This window comes from Leucoraja erinacea, chromosome 11, assembly GCF_028641065.1.
Source record: "Leucoraja erinacea ecotype New England chromosome 11, Leri_hhj_1, whole genome shotgun sequence".
Lineage (NCBI taxonomy): Eukaryota > Metazoa > Chordata > Chondrichthyes > Rajiformes > Rajidae > Leucoraja > Leucoraja erinaceus.
This window is the reverse complement of record NC_073387.1, coordinates 45,640,098-45,658,505: the sequence shown is the minus strand read 5'-3', so window position 1 is coordinate 45,658,505 and position 18,408 is coordinate 45,640,098. Positions and strand designations below refer to the sequence as shown.

The 18,408-nt window shown below is 39.9% G+C and overlaps 1 protein-coding gene across 3 annotated transcripts in view; it reads right to left on the bottom strand.

The window, feature by feature from the left end:
• The window catches only part of LOC129701751 (protein FAM13B-like), a 73,004-nt gene that overhangs the window by 23,933 nt on the left and 30,663 nt on the right, over window positions 1-18,408 (bottom strand). For 2 of the 3 annotated variants that reach the window (XM_055643160.1, XM_055643158.1), the window contains 6 exons: window positions 15,623-15,765; window positions 14,287-14,328; window positions 13,168-13,333; window positions 8,930-9,036; window positions 8,327-8,384; window positions 5,971-6,118 (listed from right to left, as the gene is read on the bottom strand). In XM_055643160.1, coding sequence (XP_055499135.1) covers window positions 5,971-6,118; window positions 8,327-8,384; window positions 8,930-9,036; window positions 13,168-13,333; window positions 14,287-14,328; window positions 15,623-15,765 — 664 coding nt within the window. The remainder of the gene's footprint in view (window positions 1-5,970; window positions 6,119-8,326; window positions 8,385-8,929; window positions 9,037-13,167; window positions 13,334-14,286; window positions 14,329-15,622; window positions 15,766-18,408) is intronic. The other variant, XM_055643159.1, reaches the window with a different exon arrangement.

Here is an 18,408-nt window from a genome sequence, read left to right as displayed (position 1 = left end):
AGCTGGATTCTTCTTACTATGTTACGCATCATGGTTCAAGATAGACTATGCAGATTTTATTTTCTCTACCAGTACGCAAGATGCTAAAAATTATAATCCCAAATCAGAATGAAACGTTATAATGTTGGATGACATTACACAAGGAAGAATTTGAATCCTGGGAAGCGGAAAGGTCCAAGTCTTCTTTGAAACAACGAAACTAACAGGTGTCAAAGCTGTACCATTTTCCAAGGAAATTAATAAAGCCACTAAATTTATGTTACTACTAACCTAGTGTAGTTTCAGAGCTCAGATTTCCCAGAGTAACTACAGAGAAACAGCAGGTAAGCTAGCAATCAGGCCCAGGGGCACAAATAGAATTACTGCAACCAGGTCTTCTGAAGTAATACAGGATTTGCATTTTTAAAGTGGCTCTCAGATTATTAATCTGACCGTACTCACAATTTAAAAAAATGCACCACTCGTCTACGAGCAGAGGTGAGAGGAGTTTGGGGAATTACTCATACAAAAAAAGATTCCCGTTTAGTCTGGCTAATCTTCCAAAAAAAATCAGAAAGAAGCTTCTACAATTAATGCATTCCTTCTATTGATTTAAAAAAAATAAAAATGTTGAATTGCTAAAGCCTTTTCTGAAACTTTATTGTCAAGAAAATTCCACAATTCACTTGGGCAGCTTACAACCCAGTGGTATGAATATTGACTGCTCTAACTTCAAATAACCCGTGCTTTCCCTCTTTCCATCCTTCCCCCATCCTAGTTCTCCAACTAGTTTTACTCTCCTCCTGATTAAATGTTACTGATTGTATGCCTCATTGCCATCTTCTAACAATGATACCTACATTTTCCTTGCATTTCATCCCCTTTGATCTCTTGTTTTCACACCTTTCCCATCCATATCTCTGTCTTCCTCTCCCCTGACTCAGCCTGAAAAAGGGTCTTGACCCAAAAGCCACCCATTCTATCCAGAGATGCTGCCTGTCACACTGCATTACCCCAGCATTTTGTGTATATGTCCAGATTCAATACAAACATTTTCAGAAAGAGCACCTGGATTCAACAAAGGCAGGTCTGGGCCAATATCAAGTGCATTGGCATTTAGCAGCACCATTACCATATAACCATATAACAATTACAGGACGGAAACAGGCCATCTCGGCCCTACAAGTCCATGCCGAACAAATTTTTTTCCCCTTAGTCCCACCTGCCTGCACTCGTACCATAACCCTCCATTCCCTTCTCATCCATATGCCTATCCAATTTATTTTTAAATGATACCAATGAACCTGCCTCCACCACTTCCACTGGGAGCTCATTCCACACCGCCACCACTCTCTGCGTAAAGAAGTTCCCCCTCATATTACCCCTAAACTTCTGTCCCTTAATTCTGAAGTCATGTCCTCTTGTTTGAATCTTCCCTATTCGCAAAGGGAAAAGCTTGTCCACATCAACTCTGTCTATCCCTCTCATCATTTTAAAGACCTCTATCAGGTCCCCCCTTAACCTTCTGCGCTCCAGAGAATAAAGACCTAACTTATTCAACCTATCTCTGTAACTTAGTTGTTGAAACCCAGGCAACATTCTAGTAAATCTCCTCTGTACTCTCTCTATTTTGTTGACATCCTTCCGATAATTGGGCGACCAAAATTGTACACCATACTCCAGATTTGGTCTCACCAATGCCTTGTACAATTTTAACATTACATCCCAGCTTCTATACTCAATGCTCTGATTTATAAAGGCTAGCATACCAAAAGCTTTCTTTACCACCCTATCTATATGAAATTCCACCTTCAAGGAACTATGCACGGTTATACCCAGATCCCTCTGTTCAACTGTATTCTTCAATTCCCTACCATTTACCATGTTCAGATCAGCAATGCAGCAGAACAGTGATATACAACCTCAATGCATCAGTGACACAACCAGATAAATATGGAGCCATTAAAGAAATAAAATAATCATATGTGGAAGTGCAATCACATAAACTAGTACTCAAACATTGAACACTAGGCTAACAATCCTACAACATTTGTGATTATAGTCATGCAAGTATGTGGTGCTTCGAGGAACTTGGTATATTCTTTACAATTGGAAGGGGAAATTTTCAAAATCTCGTTATTTTCATGAACTTTCATCAAGGCAATCTACCAATTCCTTTAATTGAAATGGGAATAAAGTGATACATTTATTAAAATACATTCTGAAGCTTACAAGTAGTCAGAAGTAATTTGGATTTTAAATAGCACAATCCTTTATTTAAATAGCTCAATCCTTTCACAAAAGTACCATGCCTGAGTAACTTGAGTGCAGAAGATTGATTGGATCACTCTCAGATTTATTTCCAAATATATAGATTAATGAAAATCATTTTATCTAATAGCCACACACTAGCCCATTTTTAGTTGATTTTTGACTAATATTTCAATCGGAATTTTCCCATCTGACCCATCTGCCGATGTCTCATTTACTGTGGGCTCTGGACCAGTCCCTCAGGCAGGAACCACATTTCTATTTACCATCTTGTTATCCATTCATTAGCTCCAAGATTGGATCTGCCTCAGGTATAGTGCAGAAATGATCTGTCACTATCAACATTTTTTCTCCAAGGAGTGTCAATTGGCTCATACCCCAGTCTAATGTGGAGACAGATACAGTTCCAACTGTTACACTGAACTGTGCAATAATGATAACCGTTTATAAGGCATATCACTGAATACTTAAAACTGCTACAGATGTTCTGTAGAAAGCATCCTGACTGGTTGCATCATTTTCTGGTATGGCAATTCTAATGCACAGGAATGCAAGAGACTGCTAAGTGTGGTGGACTCTGTTCTGTCCACCACAGGGACAGCCTAACCAACTATCTACATGAGGTGCTGCCTCAAGGGGAAACATCAATCATGTGGTATCAGGGCATTGCCACCTTCTTCCTGCTACCATCGGGCAGGAGGTACACATACCAACTAGAAGTCACTCAGCACCAGGTTCAGGAAGAGCTACTTTCCTGCTACCATTGGGTTCTTGAACCTGCACAACCTAATCCTGCCTGGACAACGCAACACTGCAGAAGACCTCTTACTCGACCATGGTTTCGCTTTGATTTAATTCTGTCTTGTCTTTTGTTTTAGAAATTTCAACTGTCGATCATCTGCACTAGGAATTGATTTTGTTGGATTGTATATTCAAAAATATTAATGGTTACAGACAATTTGAAAAGGATAAAAGCTAACGAAATTCAGGCACCTTTGCGACTTTAATAAGCGCTTCTCTGTCCTGTGGCAAAGTGATAAACCAAAATCCTACGGAATACCCAAGTGTAATTGATTAGCACAACTATAGAACACACAACACTGTCAAGTTCTTTGGATAAAAATAAATAGCACAAACCGAAAAAATATTCTAAGTTAATGTACGCCCGAGTGATTATGTAAAAATGTTTCCAATAATAATTAGGGGCTGATTGAAAACAACCTATTTATCTTTCATTGCATTTGACTGGATTCCCTTATTCAGATGCGATAGTGTAAATTTTAATTATAGGAGGCATGAAACCAGACAACTAATGGACGAAAGATCAGGTAGCTGCAATATAGACACTGGCTTATATTGATTAGTCTGACCTAGTACAGGTGAACTTGGAACATTGCGATGAATGTAATAAATTATTACAATAGTAACTGATTTATTTATAGATCTTCGTTGTGATGTTGAGACAACACTCTTTAGAATCGGTATCGGAAAAGGATTTAAATTTAAACGAATACAGTCAATGGCAAAGAAAAAGTTCACCTCTGACCCTTGGTGCAACAGCACGTGGAAAGCTAACCACAAAGCATTTGTCAATTCTAAAGAGCAGACTGTCCAGTCCAATGCCACTCAGAATGGGCACTTTCCCCAGCAGCTGTCACACCCAGCAGCAGGGCAGGCTAGTCAGCTGATCAGATAGGAAAAACATCCAAAAACAGCAAAAGGAGATAGCATAAAATAAGATACAAATCATACATCATTTATTTTGGACAAAGCATAACAGATTAACGCATAAATGGGTGATGTTTCGGGTTGACACCCTTCCTCAGAAGAAGTCTGAAGAAGGGTCTCGACCCGAAATGTCATCCATTCCTTCTCTCCAGAGATGCTGCCTGTCCCATTGAGTTACTCACGCATTTTGTGTCTACCTTCAATTTAAATCAGCATCTGCAGTTCTTTCCAAAAACACTTGATACATAAATGTATGGGTAAAGAAAAGTGCTTTTCAGACCTACCGAGATTATTAAACTGTAACTATGGTTTAAAAATGTTAAAACACTCCTGATTAAACACAGCTTATGTTTTTTGTAAAAGATTCAGCCCTTACAATGACGTGAAAAAAGTTGAACTTCACAATTAGTAATTAATTCCACCAGCAGCAGTGCTCTCTATGGAAGTGCTGGGTATTACAAAGTAACTTCCATACTTCCATTTTGCAATGCACATGTGCTACATTTTGAAGTGTAACTTGACTTCCTTAATCTTACCCACTTCCTTTGCAATAAAAATTCACTAATTTCAATAATTGCTTGCTGCAAGTTAAATAGTTGGTATAATGAATGGCCATGCACCTTGCAGCATTTTTTATTTAGTTTAGTTTAGAGATATAGCCCGGAAACAGGCTCATCGGCCCACCGAGTCCACGCCGACCAGCGATCCCCACACATTAACACTACCCTGCACATTAGGGAAAATTTTACATTTATACCAAACTGATTAATCTACAAACCTGTACATCTTGAGTGTGGGAGGAAACCAGAGATACCGGACAAAATACATGCAAGTCACGGGGAAAACGTACAATCTCCGTTCAGACAGCACCCGTAGTCAGGATCAAACCTGGGTCCCTGGCGTTGTAAAGCAGCAAATCTACTGCTGTGCCAGCGTGCCACCCTAGTTTCACTAGTTATGTATTGCCATAATGAAAATTGCTTGAATATCACTGTTGTTTTCTGTGGTTAACCAACCCTCAACCCATGCTCAAGCAGTAGTTTTAATCCTGAGATCCTTCATTTTGTTTAACAGTATTGTGTATGATCTTACAAAATTCAAAACATTGAGCAGCCATTTAAATACTCTGCAAATTTCACATTCAGTAACCCAAGATGTAAAAAAAAACAATAAAATTAGTTTGACTGCCAAGAAGGTTCAGTTAATTGTATTTTTTATTACACTAACTCAGTTAAGAGATTTGAATAGCCACTTGCTCTTAAAATAGTACCTAAGAATATCTAATATTTGCCTGCAACCAGACAACAACATAACTGGTATCCTAACGATTAAGCGTACAAAACAGTCTATTCACGCCAAACAGAGTGAGACACTACTACTACTTCTGTGTCCATTTGTGTCACTCAATTAATTTTCCAGAAAGGCCTTCTTTAATTCTCTACCGCGGTCATATGCTTGGTATTATTTTTTCTTTGCACTCGATATCCCTTAGGTTTCCTGGAACAGCTGTAATTTTCTTTCACCCTTTCAGGAACACATTGACCGTGAACTAAATGCTTTCCATTTGTCAGTTGTAGACCTGCAAGTAGCTGTTTCTGGTCTAATTTTGCTAAGACCCATTCTACAATATTGAAATCTTCCCCCAATTTAGGACCTCCCTTTCCAGACCATCCTGTTGCCATTCAATACCATCGTTTGCGTTGGTGTGTGGGCAGTTTTTCAGGCACAATTACTTTCACACCGTGCTGGTCTTTTTTTAAGACTGACATGAAAGACTGCAGAATCACTTCAGGTTCAACATAACTTTACTCTTGAAATTCCTCAATCATTAGCACAGAATCGGTTCAATTACAATTAAATAAAAGCTGGAATCTGCAATTTTTGCACCCATTGTCAAACATGGTCAGTTTGACAAGATCAAATGAAAAATCTTCAAAACAAGATCAGTATAACCAAGCTTTCACCGAATACATGTTCTGAATTTGCAATTACCTTCCCAGGTACTTGTATTAGTCACACACTTCAGATCAAGACGAACAATTTCTGGGCGCACTCTGTTATCCCGAGTAGAAACCTCTCGACCTTTTGGCACATCAGACTCTTTATTAGCATTTAAATCATAGGTTCCAGATGTCAAATTCTGAAAAGGTAGATGGAAACAAGAGGTTTATTTGACTACCAATCTGTTCACAATACAGTAGTGAGAAAGCATTGTTAGAGTAGTTCAGAAATTATTCAGAATACTTTAAGGCTACCACAGAGCGCTAATTCCTTATAATGCTCTTGAACCAGCTAAATAATCACAGATACAGACTTTCCTGTAAAAAAGGTATCTGTTTGGATTGAACATTGTTATGCCGGGTATCCCTGCTCTTTGATGTACCTCACCAGCAATAGATTTCTCCACAGCACAGGGTAAAGTGACTGCCTATTCACTCCACTACTCATCCTGGCCCACCAAAACCAAGCCCTCATAGGTAGCCTTTTACATTGAAATAGGACAATTCATCACTGTAGAAGTATCAAGTTCCAAGCTATGACAACAGGGCAGTCAGGAGATTGTTGCCAGAACTGCTGAGTTACTCCAGCACTTTGCGTTTTGCTCACTTATCACAATATAAGTTTATTATCAATAACAATGATATTATCAATAACAATGATACTTTCCAACTCTCCATTTAAAAGTGATGTGAAAAATAGCTGTGCTGGAGAGAAATCATGGAATCAGCAGAAAAATTAACAATATTACATCTGACTGGCAGCAAGAAAACACAAGGCAATTGGACATTGATCATTCTTTTAACCTGGATTTTTAACTTATATATTGTGGTTTTTTTTAATATAAATTATGTTGTTTTTATGTGATACTAAACCAAGTGCAGACTGCTCCCCCAATGGTGTGATCCCCCAACCCAATATTCCACCATGCACCCGTCTCCTCCAATGGAACTGAAGCCGTTCTCAAAAGTAAGATTCCAGCACTGCCCTGCCTCTTTAAAAAAAAGAATCCAATGGCACCTCCCCTGCCTGCTGCAGCAGTGAAAAGTTCAGAATGTTCCTGTCTTGCAACTTTGTTTCGAAGTGTGTTGGAAGCTGGCATGTAAATGGAGAAACCAGTTTATTTTTGAAATACTTGGGGGTGGAGGGGGAGAAGGATTTGATTAAAAACGTGTACTTCAACACGACGAAATGAAATGAGGAGCGGATACTTAGAAAGAAAAGCGAAATCTCTACCGAAATGGATAATATCTCGGAGATTGAGCGTCTGGATTGGGCGTGGCAATGAATCAAAGGAAGAAATGCAGCCGGCAGCCGTACATGCAAATGAATCCATTCCGATTGGACATCTGCGAGCATCGGCCATTCCGATTGGACATCTGCGAGTATCGGGCACGAATCGAAAGGCAGGAAGGGCGCCGGTCGGCAGTCGGTCGGATGGCCCCAGAGTTTTATAGATAGATAGATACTAAGATTTTATATGTATTTTATGATATTTAGTATGCAATGCATTTTTAATGTAATGTTGCCACTTGTCTGGACCTTGAGTCCGTAATAAAGTTTATTATTATTATAGCATGCTACTACTGCTCCATTGCACCTGTAGTGTAATGCCCGTCCCACTTAAGAAACCTGAACGGAAACCTCTGCAGACCTTGTGCCCCACCCAAGGTTTCCATGCGGTTCCCAGAGGTTTTTGTCAGTCTCCATACCTGCTTCCACTACCTGCAACCTCCGGCAACCACCTGCAACCTCCGGGAACCGCACGGAAACCTTGGGTAGGGCGCAAAGTCTCCAGAGGTTTCCGTGCAGGTTTCCTAAGTGGGACAGGGGCATGCGTGACCAAAGCGAACTTCTGTTCCAGGAGAACCATGCAGGATTCTCCGTTCATCCGACAAAAGCAAATGGATTGCGAACTACCTAATTTTACAGAGCTATAGAGATTGCCCTTTTTTTTGAAGTGTTGCTGTTCTTTGTATGTCTCTGTTGTAACAAGATTAGCACAAAATTTGTATCATATTTTCTATCCTACATCAGACCTCAGATTTTATGATTAGTTCTAATTTACAGCTGGTGTTCTTTTTAATTCTATTCCAAAGTCAGTTGCTGCCTCGTATTACTATGTTCTTAAAAACAAATATGTACCGTACTCACATACTTTGGTAAATCATACATCTTTTCTCTATTTGATACTATTTAAATGATTATTAATTTTCAAATAAGCAGGTCAGAGAAAAAGCCTATTCTGAAGATTTAAGATTTGTGAATGAATACTGCACAAAAAAAAAAGAAAGAAAAGAAAAAAAAAAAATCACGAGCAAGATTAACCTTTTTGAATGTTCGTACTCACCAAAGTTAATTTTGATGAATTATCCATGCCAATTTCAGGAACTGAAGTACATTGTACCCTGTATTAAAAAAAAAAACACATGTTTCATGGCTCATTTTCATAGTTTTCCAAGCAAGAACCTTGGTTTGGGTATGTGTATTGTGTACAAGCAATTAAGAAAATTGATCACATCTCAAATGTATAAATTTGGGAACTAGTTACAACTAAGAGTTGTAGAATAAAGAACACCAGCTTGAATATAACGTACAGAAGTACCATCACATTATCAACAATGGTAAACAACTTAGGACAAAATGAATTTAAGTTGCCAATGTTACACATAAATATTACCTGACAACTTTACAATTATTTTACATCAAGTTGAAAATAATGAAAATATAATTGAGAAGATTATTTTTGCACTCGCATTTAATATACTTACAAGCAGTTCCAAAACAATTCAATTAAACAGGCCTACTGCAGAGCATCGTCTATTACCAACTTTAAAAAGACTGCATATTAAGCTAGAGTACAATTTTGTGATTTATGTTATAGACAAAATATACTTTTGTACCTTATTAAATGTAATTTAAATACAAATATTTTTAATAGCAAACAGATTACCTTTCTTCTTTATTATTGTTTTCTTCATGTGTGATTGGTTCATTGTCCAGACTTTCTTCAGGCACATCTAAGAGTGGAACTTTGGGAAGAGAAAAACTTTCCACGACCTACAAGATCCAAAAATAAAACAAACTATTCGGGTCTATCCTGCATTATGTATGGTATCTGAAGGATGCGAGATACTCAAGTACAAGGGTGTCTTGAATAGTTTCTTGCCAGTTTTGTTATATTTTTTAAGAAAAATACTTCACGTAATTCTATTAAATAGGTCATGGTAAATGGAGTTTCTGAATCACCACTCAGATAAAGGATCTGGAGACACCAATTCGGAGATGTGGGTGGGCCACAACAAGTTCTGCCAACAAAGCTCGTAAGATGACAAAGACCCAATCAGTGCTTTTGGCCGTGAATGCTGCATGATTTAAGTGTTTTTGAATGCCTCTTCTGTAGCATGTCAATGTATAAACAACTAAATGTTTCAATTAACCTTTCAAAGATTAGAAACAGTTTAGTATTTAAAAACATTGAAGAGCACACATATAATCACGGAAATATTCTAACTTCCTCAAGCCATACAATCTACACTCGACTTGGATCTGCTAGAAAAATAGTGCAAAATCTGGATCCATGAATTATAGCTAAATAATACTGTACAGAACAAGATTAGTTTTCTCTTTTCAAAACAGTCACTGAGAAGTAGAAATTATTGCTTCCACTCCAGTAGTGTAGACTCCAAAAATGCTGTTAGCACCAATGTAGGGCTCAAATACTCTGCTGCTAAAGGGATGGGGGGTGGATAGTTTGGGAAGTTAAGTGCAGGAAAGAACTGGTTTAAATCAAAGGTAGACACAAAATACTGGAGTAACTCAGTGGGACAGGAAGCATCTCTGGAGAGAAGGAATGGGGGGGGGGGGGGGGGGGGGGGGGGAGTTTCAGGTCGAGACCCTTTTTCAGACTGATGTCAAGAGAGTGGGCAGGACAGAGATAGAATGTAGTCAGAGACAGTAAAACTGGTGGGAGAACTGGGAAGGGGAGGAGATGGAGAGAGAGGGAAAGCAAGGGCTATTTGAAGTTAGAGAAGTCAATGTTCATACCGCTGGGGTGTAAGCTGCGAGCGAGCGAAATATGAGGTGCTGTTCCTCCAATTTGCACTGGGCTTCACTCTGACAATGGAGCAGAAAGGTCAGATTGGGAATGGGAGGGGAGGAGGAGTGCTGAGCAACCGGGAGATCAGGTTGGTAAGGCGGACTTAGCGGAGGTGTTCAACGAAACGATCGCCAAGCCTGCACTTGGTCTCACCGATGTACAGTATGTGACACCTGGAGCAGCGGATACAGTTGATGAGGTTGGAGGAGGTGCAAGTGAACATCTGCCTCACCTGGAAAGACTGTTGGGGTCCTTGGATGGGGTCAAGGGGGGGGAGGTAAAGAGACAGGTGTTGCATGTCCCGATAACGGGAGTTGCCCTCTTCCATTATAGATGAGGCTCTCACTAGGGTCTCCTCAATATCCCGCAGCCCCGCTCTTGCTTCCCTCATTTGTAATAAGGACAGAGTCCCCCGTGTCCTCACCTTCCACCCGATCAGCCGTCGCATACAGCAAATAATCCTCCAATATTTTCGCTACCTCCAACGGGGTCCCACTACTGGCCACATCTTCCCATCTCCACCACTTTCTGCTTTCCGCAGAGACCGTTCCCTCCACAACTCCCTAGTCAACTCCTCCCTTCCCACTCAAACCACCCCCTCCCCAGGTACTTTCCTCTGCAACAGATGCAACACCTGTCCCTTTACCTCCCCCATTGACTCCAGCCAACGACCCAGACAGTCTTTCCAGGTGAGGTACAGGTTCACTTGCACCTCTTCCAACTTCATCTACTCTATCCGCTGTTCCAGGTGTCAACGAATAAAACAGATCGATTGATTAAAAACACTCCAGTACATTGTCAAGACCAAGCGCAGGCTTGGCGATCGTTTCGCTGAACACCTCCGCTCAGTCCGCCTTAACCTACCTGATCTCCCAGTTGCTCAGCACTTTAACTCCCAATCTGACCTGGGCCTCCTCCATTGCCAGAGTGAGGCCCAGCACAAATTGGAGGAACAGCACCTCATATTTTGCTTAGGTAGCTTACACCCCAGCGATATGAACATTGACTTCTCTAACTTCAACTAGCCCTTCCTTTCCCTCTCACTCCATCCCATCCCCAGTTCTCCCATCTGTCTTACTGTCTCCGACTACATTGTCCTGCCCACTCCCCTGACATCAGTCTGAAGAAGGGTCTCGACCGGAAATGCCACCCATTCCTTCTCTCCAGAGATGCTGCCTGTCCTGCTGAGTTACTCCAGTATTTTGTGTCTACATTGGGAAGTTATATACTCCTTTTGCCACTTATCTCAAATGCTCCTTCATTTTGAGTTGTCAAGGATGTTGCACATTTTCCAATAAAACTTCAAGGACATTATTGAATTTTTTTCTCTTCACCCGGCAATCACATGCTGTGATAGTTTGGAATACCAGACTTTTCTTAAGTCTAACCATTGAGACTTATTTAAAATTAAACATCCTAAATAAAATCAGCCAGCTGCAATGAGGACATTGGCCAAGGAGTAACTATCAAATGCCTGAATGTTTCACTAATTATGTCACAACCATTGACATTAGTGTTGACACATTAACATCATATCCCCAGTACTTAGGAGGTGCTTGCTGTAGGTAGCCCATGTCCAAGAATAATACATTGGAAGCAGGTATCATTACTTCCCAAAACATCAAGGGCTTTGTGGCAGGATCTTCAGGCACCTACCCAAAAATAGAAAAAAAGATGTACTGGCACACCGAAGGCAGTGAATTTGATCATTAATGTCCACATTCCTCGTGAATTAGCTGCTGAGGTATGGGTAATAGTCAATATTCACCAAGATGTGAACCTATATTATTGGAGAATGGTACTATGTAGTGGGGAGGTTGTGGCTGTCACATGGAAGGAACTCAATTACAAGATACAAGATAGTTTTAATTGTCACGTGTGCCTAATGGCACAGTGAAATGAATTTCCATACAGCCATACATTAAAAATCAACAGGACACAACACACTATAGAGTTGACATAAAACATCCACACACAGCAGAATCACAGTTCCCCACTGTGTGGGAAGGCACCAAAGTCAGTCTCTTCCTCCACTATTCCCCGTGGTCAGGGTCTCCCCAAGCCCTCCGCAGTTGCCGCTACTGGCGGCCCGATGTTCAGGACCGCACGCCGGGGTATTAAAAGTCCGACGTCGGGGCTGCGGGACGTCCTCAGCGGCGTGGACACAGAGTCGGCCCCCTCCTACCGGAGTCGGCGGCTTCCAAAGTCCGTAGGCCGCGCCGGGTGGAGACTGCTGCTGGAGACCCTCTGCAAGGCGCCCCAGGACTCCACGATGCCGTTCAGCGCCGCCCGCGTTGGAAGCTCTCCGCACCAGAGCTCCACGATGTTGGAGCAACGGCCCAACGCTCCGGAGCTCCAACGGCGACCCAGGTAGGTATCGCCCGCTCCGCGGTGACTCCAGCGCTGCGCCGCCGCTGTAGCAGCCCTGGTCCGGTTCCCGGTCCCCGGCAGGAAAGGCCGCTCCGATCCAGCTGGTAGGCCGCGAGGTGGGGGGCGAGGACGCGACTCGGAGAAATAGTCGCGTCCCCGCCAGGAAGAGACTGGGAGACGGTTTCCCCCTTACCCTGCCCCCCTCCCCCACATAGAAAAGTTAAAGTTCCCCCTAACACAACACTTTGGTCTAACTAAAAATAATAAAAAAGACAGAAAAAACAGACAGGCTGTAGGCAGAGGCTGCTGCCAGTGCAGCGCCCCTAGTGGGCCATGTGTTTTTCATGTGTTTTTGTGAATGAGTCATGTGTATACTTCCGCTCAGTAACTGTAATTGAGATGATAATGTCCACTGTGCACCTACATGTACAGAAACCTCTACAATTTGTACGGCAGAGATGGTTGTGAGATAAAGCCAAAATGTTGTCAGAAAACTGCAGTACCAAATATCCCATCATTGCAAGAAATTGGACAGGATATAATCTCAACTCCCCAGTATCTATTGTTATAACCACCATCTTAGCCCATGTTTTATCTATTATTTTATTTTGTTCTGAAATGTCTTGTTTCCTGGTATTGAGGTTGCCTGAGTGTTTCTAGCATTCCACTTCAAATATTTCACATTTAATTTCACGAAATTCTTCAATTATCATTTTACTTACATTTTCAACACATTGGTGCAAACGTGTCCTCAGTACTTCCAATGTACAATTATGTAGCGAAATTTCCTGATCATTGTCTTCCAAACTATCTGCATGCTGCAAACTTTCTGAAAAGGCTATTTTGCCAACTCCCGCATTGCGACTATTCTCTTCAGTGAAATCTTCTCTAGAATGTAAAAAAAGAAAATAAATTGATCCAGCACAGAAAATTGTTAACCGCTACTTAAAACCAGGTGCTCAATTCTTAGCCAAATCTGCAGCATACAATGCTGTATTGGTGGAGAATTGATAAACTATTTGATTTGGTGCAAAATGCCAATTGAAGATAATTTGTTTAAAACCCATTGATTTGGTGTTTAAACCATAAAATGCAGAAAGTGAAAGCTGAGCTTAAAAGTGGGAAGATTTATAAAAGTGTAACAAATCGGAAATAATCAAGAATTCTGATATGTTCTAATTTTATACGGACATTCTTTCAGGTTCATTCAAATGACATTCAACATGTCATTTACATTGATTAACAAAATAAAATTGTTTAATTTAAGTAGAAAGAGAAATAATTTACTAGCATACAAATCAAAATCATGGGAACGCAATTTGCATGTTTTCAAATAAATGATAATGTTATTCTCTTTTCTTGTTACTTTCTTGTTGCTATACCTGCTTGCTGGCAGATTAAGAATCACACATTTCAAAGCTCTGCAATCTTACACTATTTAGATAATGAGCTGTTTTTTCCCCAGCTAAAATGTAATTTTGTATTTTCCCACATATTGTCCAACTTTTGTCAGAGCTCTGCTCATTCACTTAGCCTTGCAATATTATTTGTAGCCACATTATGTCCACTTCAGAGCTTGTTTCCCTGCCAATCTTTGTCTCATTTGCAAATTTAACAAAAATTGCTTCAGTGCCTTCATTTACACCAATTGTAAAAATATTTTTTTCCTCCAAAGGAACTTCTAAATAATGTTGAATTGTACCAAATCATAAATAGTATAGGTTGATTGCAGTTAGTGTGAAGATAGGAACATTAATGATGTCAGGAGAAAGCAGAAAGACAAAATTTGTTTTGCAATTGGGATATTTATAAAACCAGCTACAAAAATGACCTGTACTTACTCTGCATGCACAGTCACTTGGTTGACAGGGGAACTATGAGCACTGCAAGAGAAAAGTAGAGAGTAGTGTACAAAAAAATGCACACAAATTGTAATTTATAAGAACCCTAATTATATTTGGAGATTTTAGAAAAAGTTCCATTTGCCTCAGTATTCTCATATCCCCAGGACATCCCAACGTGGCTCGGTGTAAAGCAAATCCCTTGTTGATTTTGATGCTGTAACACTGGAAACTCAACAGATAATTTAGGAGCATAATCCAGTATTGCCATGGAGACAAATGACCAAAATTAACTGCTTTTAGATATCTATGGGGGAAATAAACATTGACAGGGAAAATGCCAAACCGTTTTGAATGTTGCTGTGAGCCCCAAAGGGGCAGATGCTCCCGAGCTTTAACATTTTATCTGAAAAACACTACCTTTAAATTACATCAACCCCTCGAAACTCAATGGCAGCCCCAACTATATGCATCGAAACATTTAAAATATTTGTGCCCCAACCAGTTTTACCTATAACAATGTAAACAGTTAAATTTATAAGCAGCAAATATATCGTCTTATCATTTATTCAGATAGTAATTTTCAGAAAATAACATAATTTACTGATGCTTATGGCAGCAAAATAGAAAATAAACTTGCCACAAGAAACTAAACAGCATATTAGTTCCAAGTAAGTTTACTTCAACATTAAAATCTTCTTTCCAAAAAGCATCCATGTAAAGTGTATGATGATCGCCACTCACATTTTTTGAAATTAACCAAGATGTTAATAGATACTCACCACATTATACCCACATATTTATTAAAGGTGCTGGGAAAATAACCTGTTCATAATGCTTATGACAATGAAAGATATGAACATCTAAATAACATATTTTACCTTCAGTGGATATTAAAGGTTATATTCAGGAATTACTTCAACACACAGAACTTTTCTCAAATCTTTGAAGAGCCCTTGCAATAACTGCATGGATTTCAGCTACTTTAATCTGCACCAAACTACACGAAGCAGACGGAGGATATTACTTCACTGCATCTGGAACAGTAACTTTATATATCTGAAAAAACTGGTAGCTTGACCTCAACTCAAAAAGACTATACATTAAAGTTTTCAAGAAAGTTATAGAAGGCTACTGCCCTAATGCAGGCAGATGGGAGTAGATGGGCAATTATGTTGGCATGGACATGGTGCGCAGAAGGGCCCGTTTCTATATGTAAATCTTATGAAACTTCTCCAATTTGAGATTCTGCACCAATTCCAAATCAGAGATGAAAAGAACAAAAGACATCAATGCACATCAAACATGTTCTCCTAATAAGTAGATAACAATTTACCTCGTTGACAAAACAATATTGTCAGATTCAGTTACATTCTTGGTCATCATCAAGTGCTCAGAGTTCCCCATTAACAACATCCTATCTTCAGGAGGTTCATGAGTTTGTTCTATTTTATTGCCTTCTTCACATGATTCAGTAACCTGAAATTACAAACTTGTCAACATTAGCATCCTGGTGTAAGCATAGCTATCTCAGTGACATCTTGAGCAAATTGTTCCTCTGAAAAAGTGACAGGATATTTTCAATAGTCATGTCTTTCGTAGGATATCTCTGCCTTCAACTGAAGTAAAACTGGATGATCCAATTCTACAACTAGTTTGGTAACAAACATTACACCATTGATGATTTCATTAATGATGTTTGAAATCCTGGAGAGATCACAGAATGCTGTCTTTATTTGATAATTCATTCAGAATATTACTTAAGAATGATTTCTCTTGCTTGTCAGCCAAGAAAACAATGTTCCAGAAAAATAATACATCAAAAGTAGTGATAATTCAAGAATGATCCCACCTAAAGACTTTTGCCATATAAAAAAAAAAAAACAGTACTCGCTGGAGTTCACGAGGATGATGGGGATCGCATTGAAAGGCCTAGATGTAGAAGTGGAAAGGATGTTTCCAGTAATGGGAGAGTCTAGTATCAGAGGGCACAGAATAAAAGGACATACATTTAGAATGGAGACAGGGAGGAATTACTTTAGCCAGAGGGTGGAGTATCTGTGGAATTCATTGCCACAGAGCTGTGGTGGCCAAGACGTTGGGTATTTTTAAAGCAGAGATTGATAGGCACTTGATTAGTAAGGGTGACAAAGGTTAAAGGCAGGAGAATGGGGAAAAAAGGCAAAAATAGATCAACCATGATCAAATGGCAGAGTAGACTAGATGGGCCGAATAGCCTAATCTTGCTCCAATAATAATCAATGACTATTTTGAACACAAAATTGCATGATCTTAATTACATTGGGCCACCACACTGGCACAGCCAAGAGGACAACCTAGTGAGGAAAATATTCTAAAGATTAGTGGCAAGAAACATGGAGCAATACAAAATAACAAGTAGAAAACCATGTTAAGAGCTCACCATAGATTTTCCACCTACTAATGTGGCTTCCTCTTAAATGTGCAATTCTTTAGGGCGAAATTCTAATGCTACTCTTTAGGATAACTTAACATTTGATCTCTGCATTTCGTTGTCTTAAATGCATTTCGTTGTCTCTGTAATGTACACTGACAATGACAATTAAAGTTGAATCTGAATCTGAAAAGTGGAGAGATAATATCTGCTGGTGCAATTAACAAGTTGAGGAGGATCCAGGTCATTGAGGCAGGAATCAATTAGCACCATAACCAACCTCTCAGTACTTCATTAAAGGTGGATGCAAGTGCTACAAAATGGTATTCATTGCAGCAGGTCACCATGTATTTCTTGAGGATGATAGATGCCCTTCTGATGCAGGTGGGAGCCTCAGACAGCAGAAGCAAGATGTTAAAAACATTTTTGAACACTCCAGCCACAGGTCTTTAGCGCACCTTCCTTCCGAACAATCTTGAACTCTTAACTATTAACCTTATTCCACTCCACTCAAAAAAAAATACTGCACACAAGGTCTAATACAGTTCCCTCCATAATGTTTGGGACAAAGACACATCATTTATTTATTTGCCTCTGTCCTCGACTATTTGAGATTTGTAATAGGAAAAAAAAAATGTTTTTTTTTTTTAACCACATGGTTAAAGTGCACATTATCAGATTTTAATAAAGGCCATTTTTATACGTTTTGGTTTCACAATGTAGAAATTACAGCTGTGTTTATACATAGTCCCCCCATTTCAGGGCACCATAATGTTTGGGACACATGGCTTCACAGGTGTTTGTAATTGCTCAGGTGTGTTTAATTGCCTCCTTCCTGCAGGTACAAAAGAGCTCTCAGCACCTGGTCTTTCCTCCAGTCTTTCCATAATCTTTGGAAAATTTTATTGCTGTTTATCAACATGAGGACCGAAGTTGTGCTAATGAAAGTCAAAGAAGCTATTATGAGACTGAGAACTAGAACAAAACTGTTAGAGACATCAGCCAAACCTTAGGCTGGTGAGCGTACTAATCAATTGTTTGGAACATCATTAAGAAGAAAGAGAGCACTGGTGAGCTTACTAATCAAAACTGGACTGGCAGGCCAAGGAAAAGCTCCACAGCCGATGACAGAATTCTGTCTATAATAAAGAAAAATCTCCAAACACATGTGTGACAGATCAGAAACACTCTTCGGGAGTCTGGTGTGGATTTGTCAATGACCACTGTCCACAGAAGACTTCATTAACAGAAATACAGAGGCTACATTGCAAGACGCAAACCACTGGTTAACCGCAAAAATAGGATGACTAGGTTACAGTTTGCCAAGAACTTAAAAGAGCAACCACATTTCTGGAAAAGGGTCTTGTGGACAGATGAGACGAAGCTTAACTTGTATCAGAGTGATGGCAAGAACACAGTATGGAGGAGAAGGAACTGCCCACAATCTAAAGCATACCATCTCATCTGTGAAACACGGTGGTGGGGGTGTTATGGCCTGGGCATGTATGGCTGTTGAAGGTACTGGCTCACTTATATTCATTGATGTTACAACTGCTGATGGTAGTACCATAATGAATTCTGAAGTGTATAGACACATCCTATCTGCTCAAGTTCAAGCAAATGCTTCAAACCACATTGGCCGGCAGTTAATTCTACAGCAAGACAATGATTCCAAACATACTGCTAAAGCAACAGTTTTTCAAAGCTAA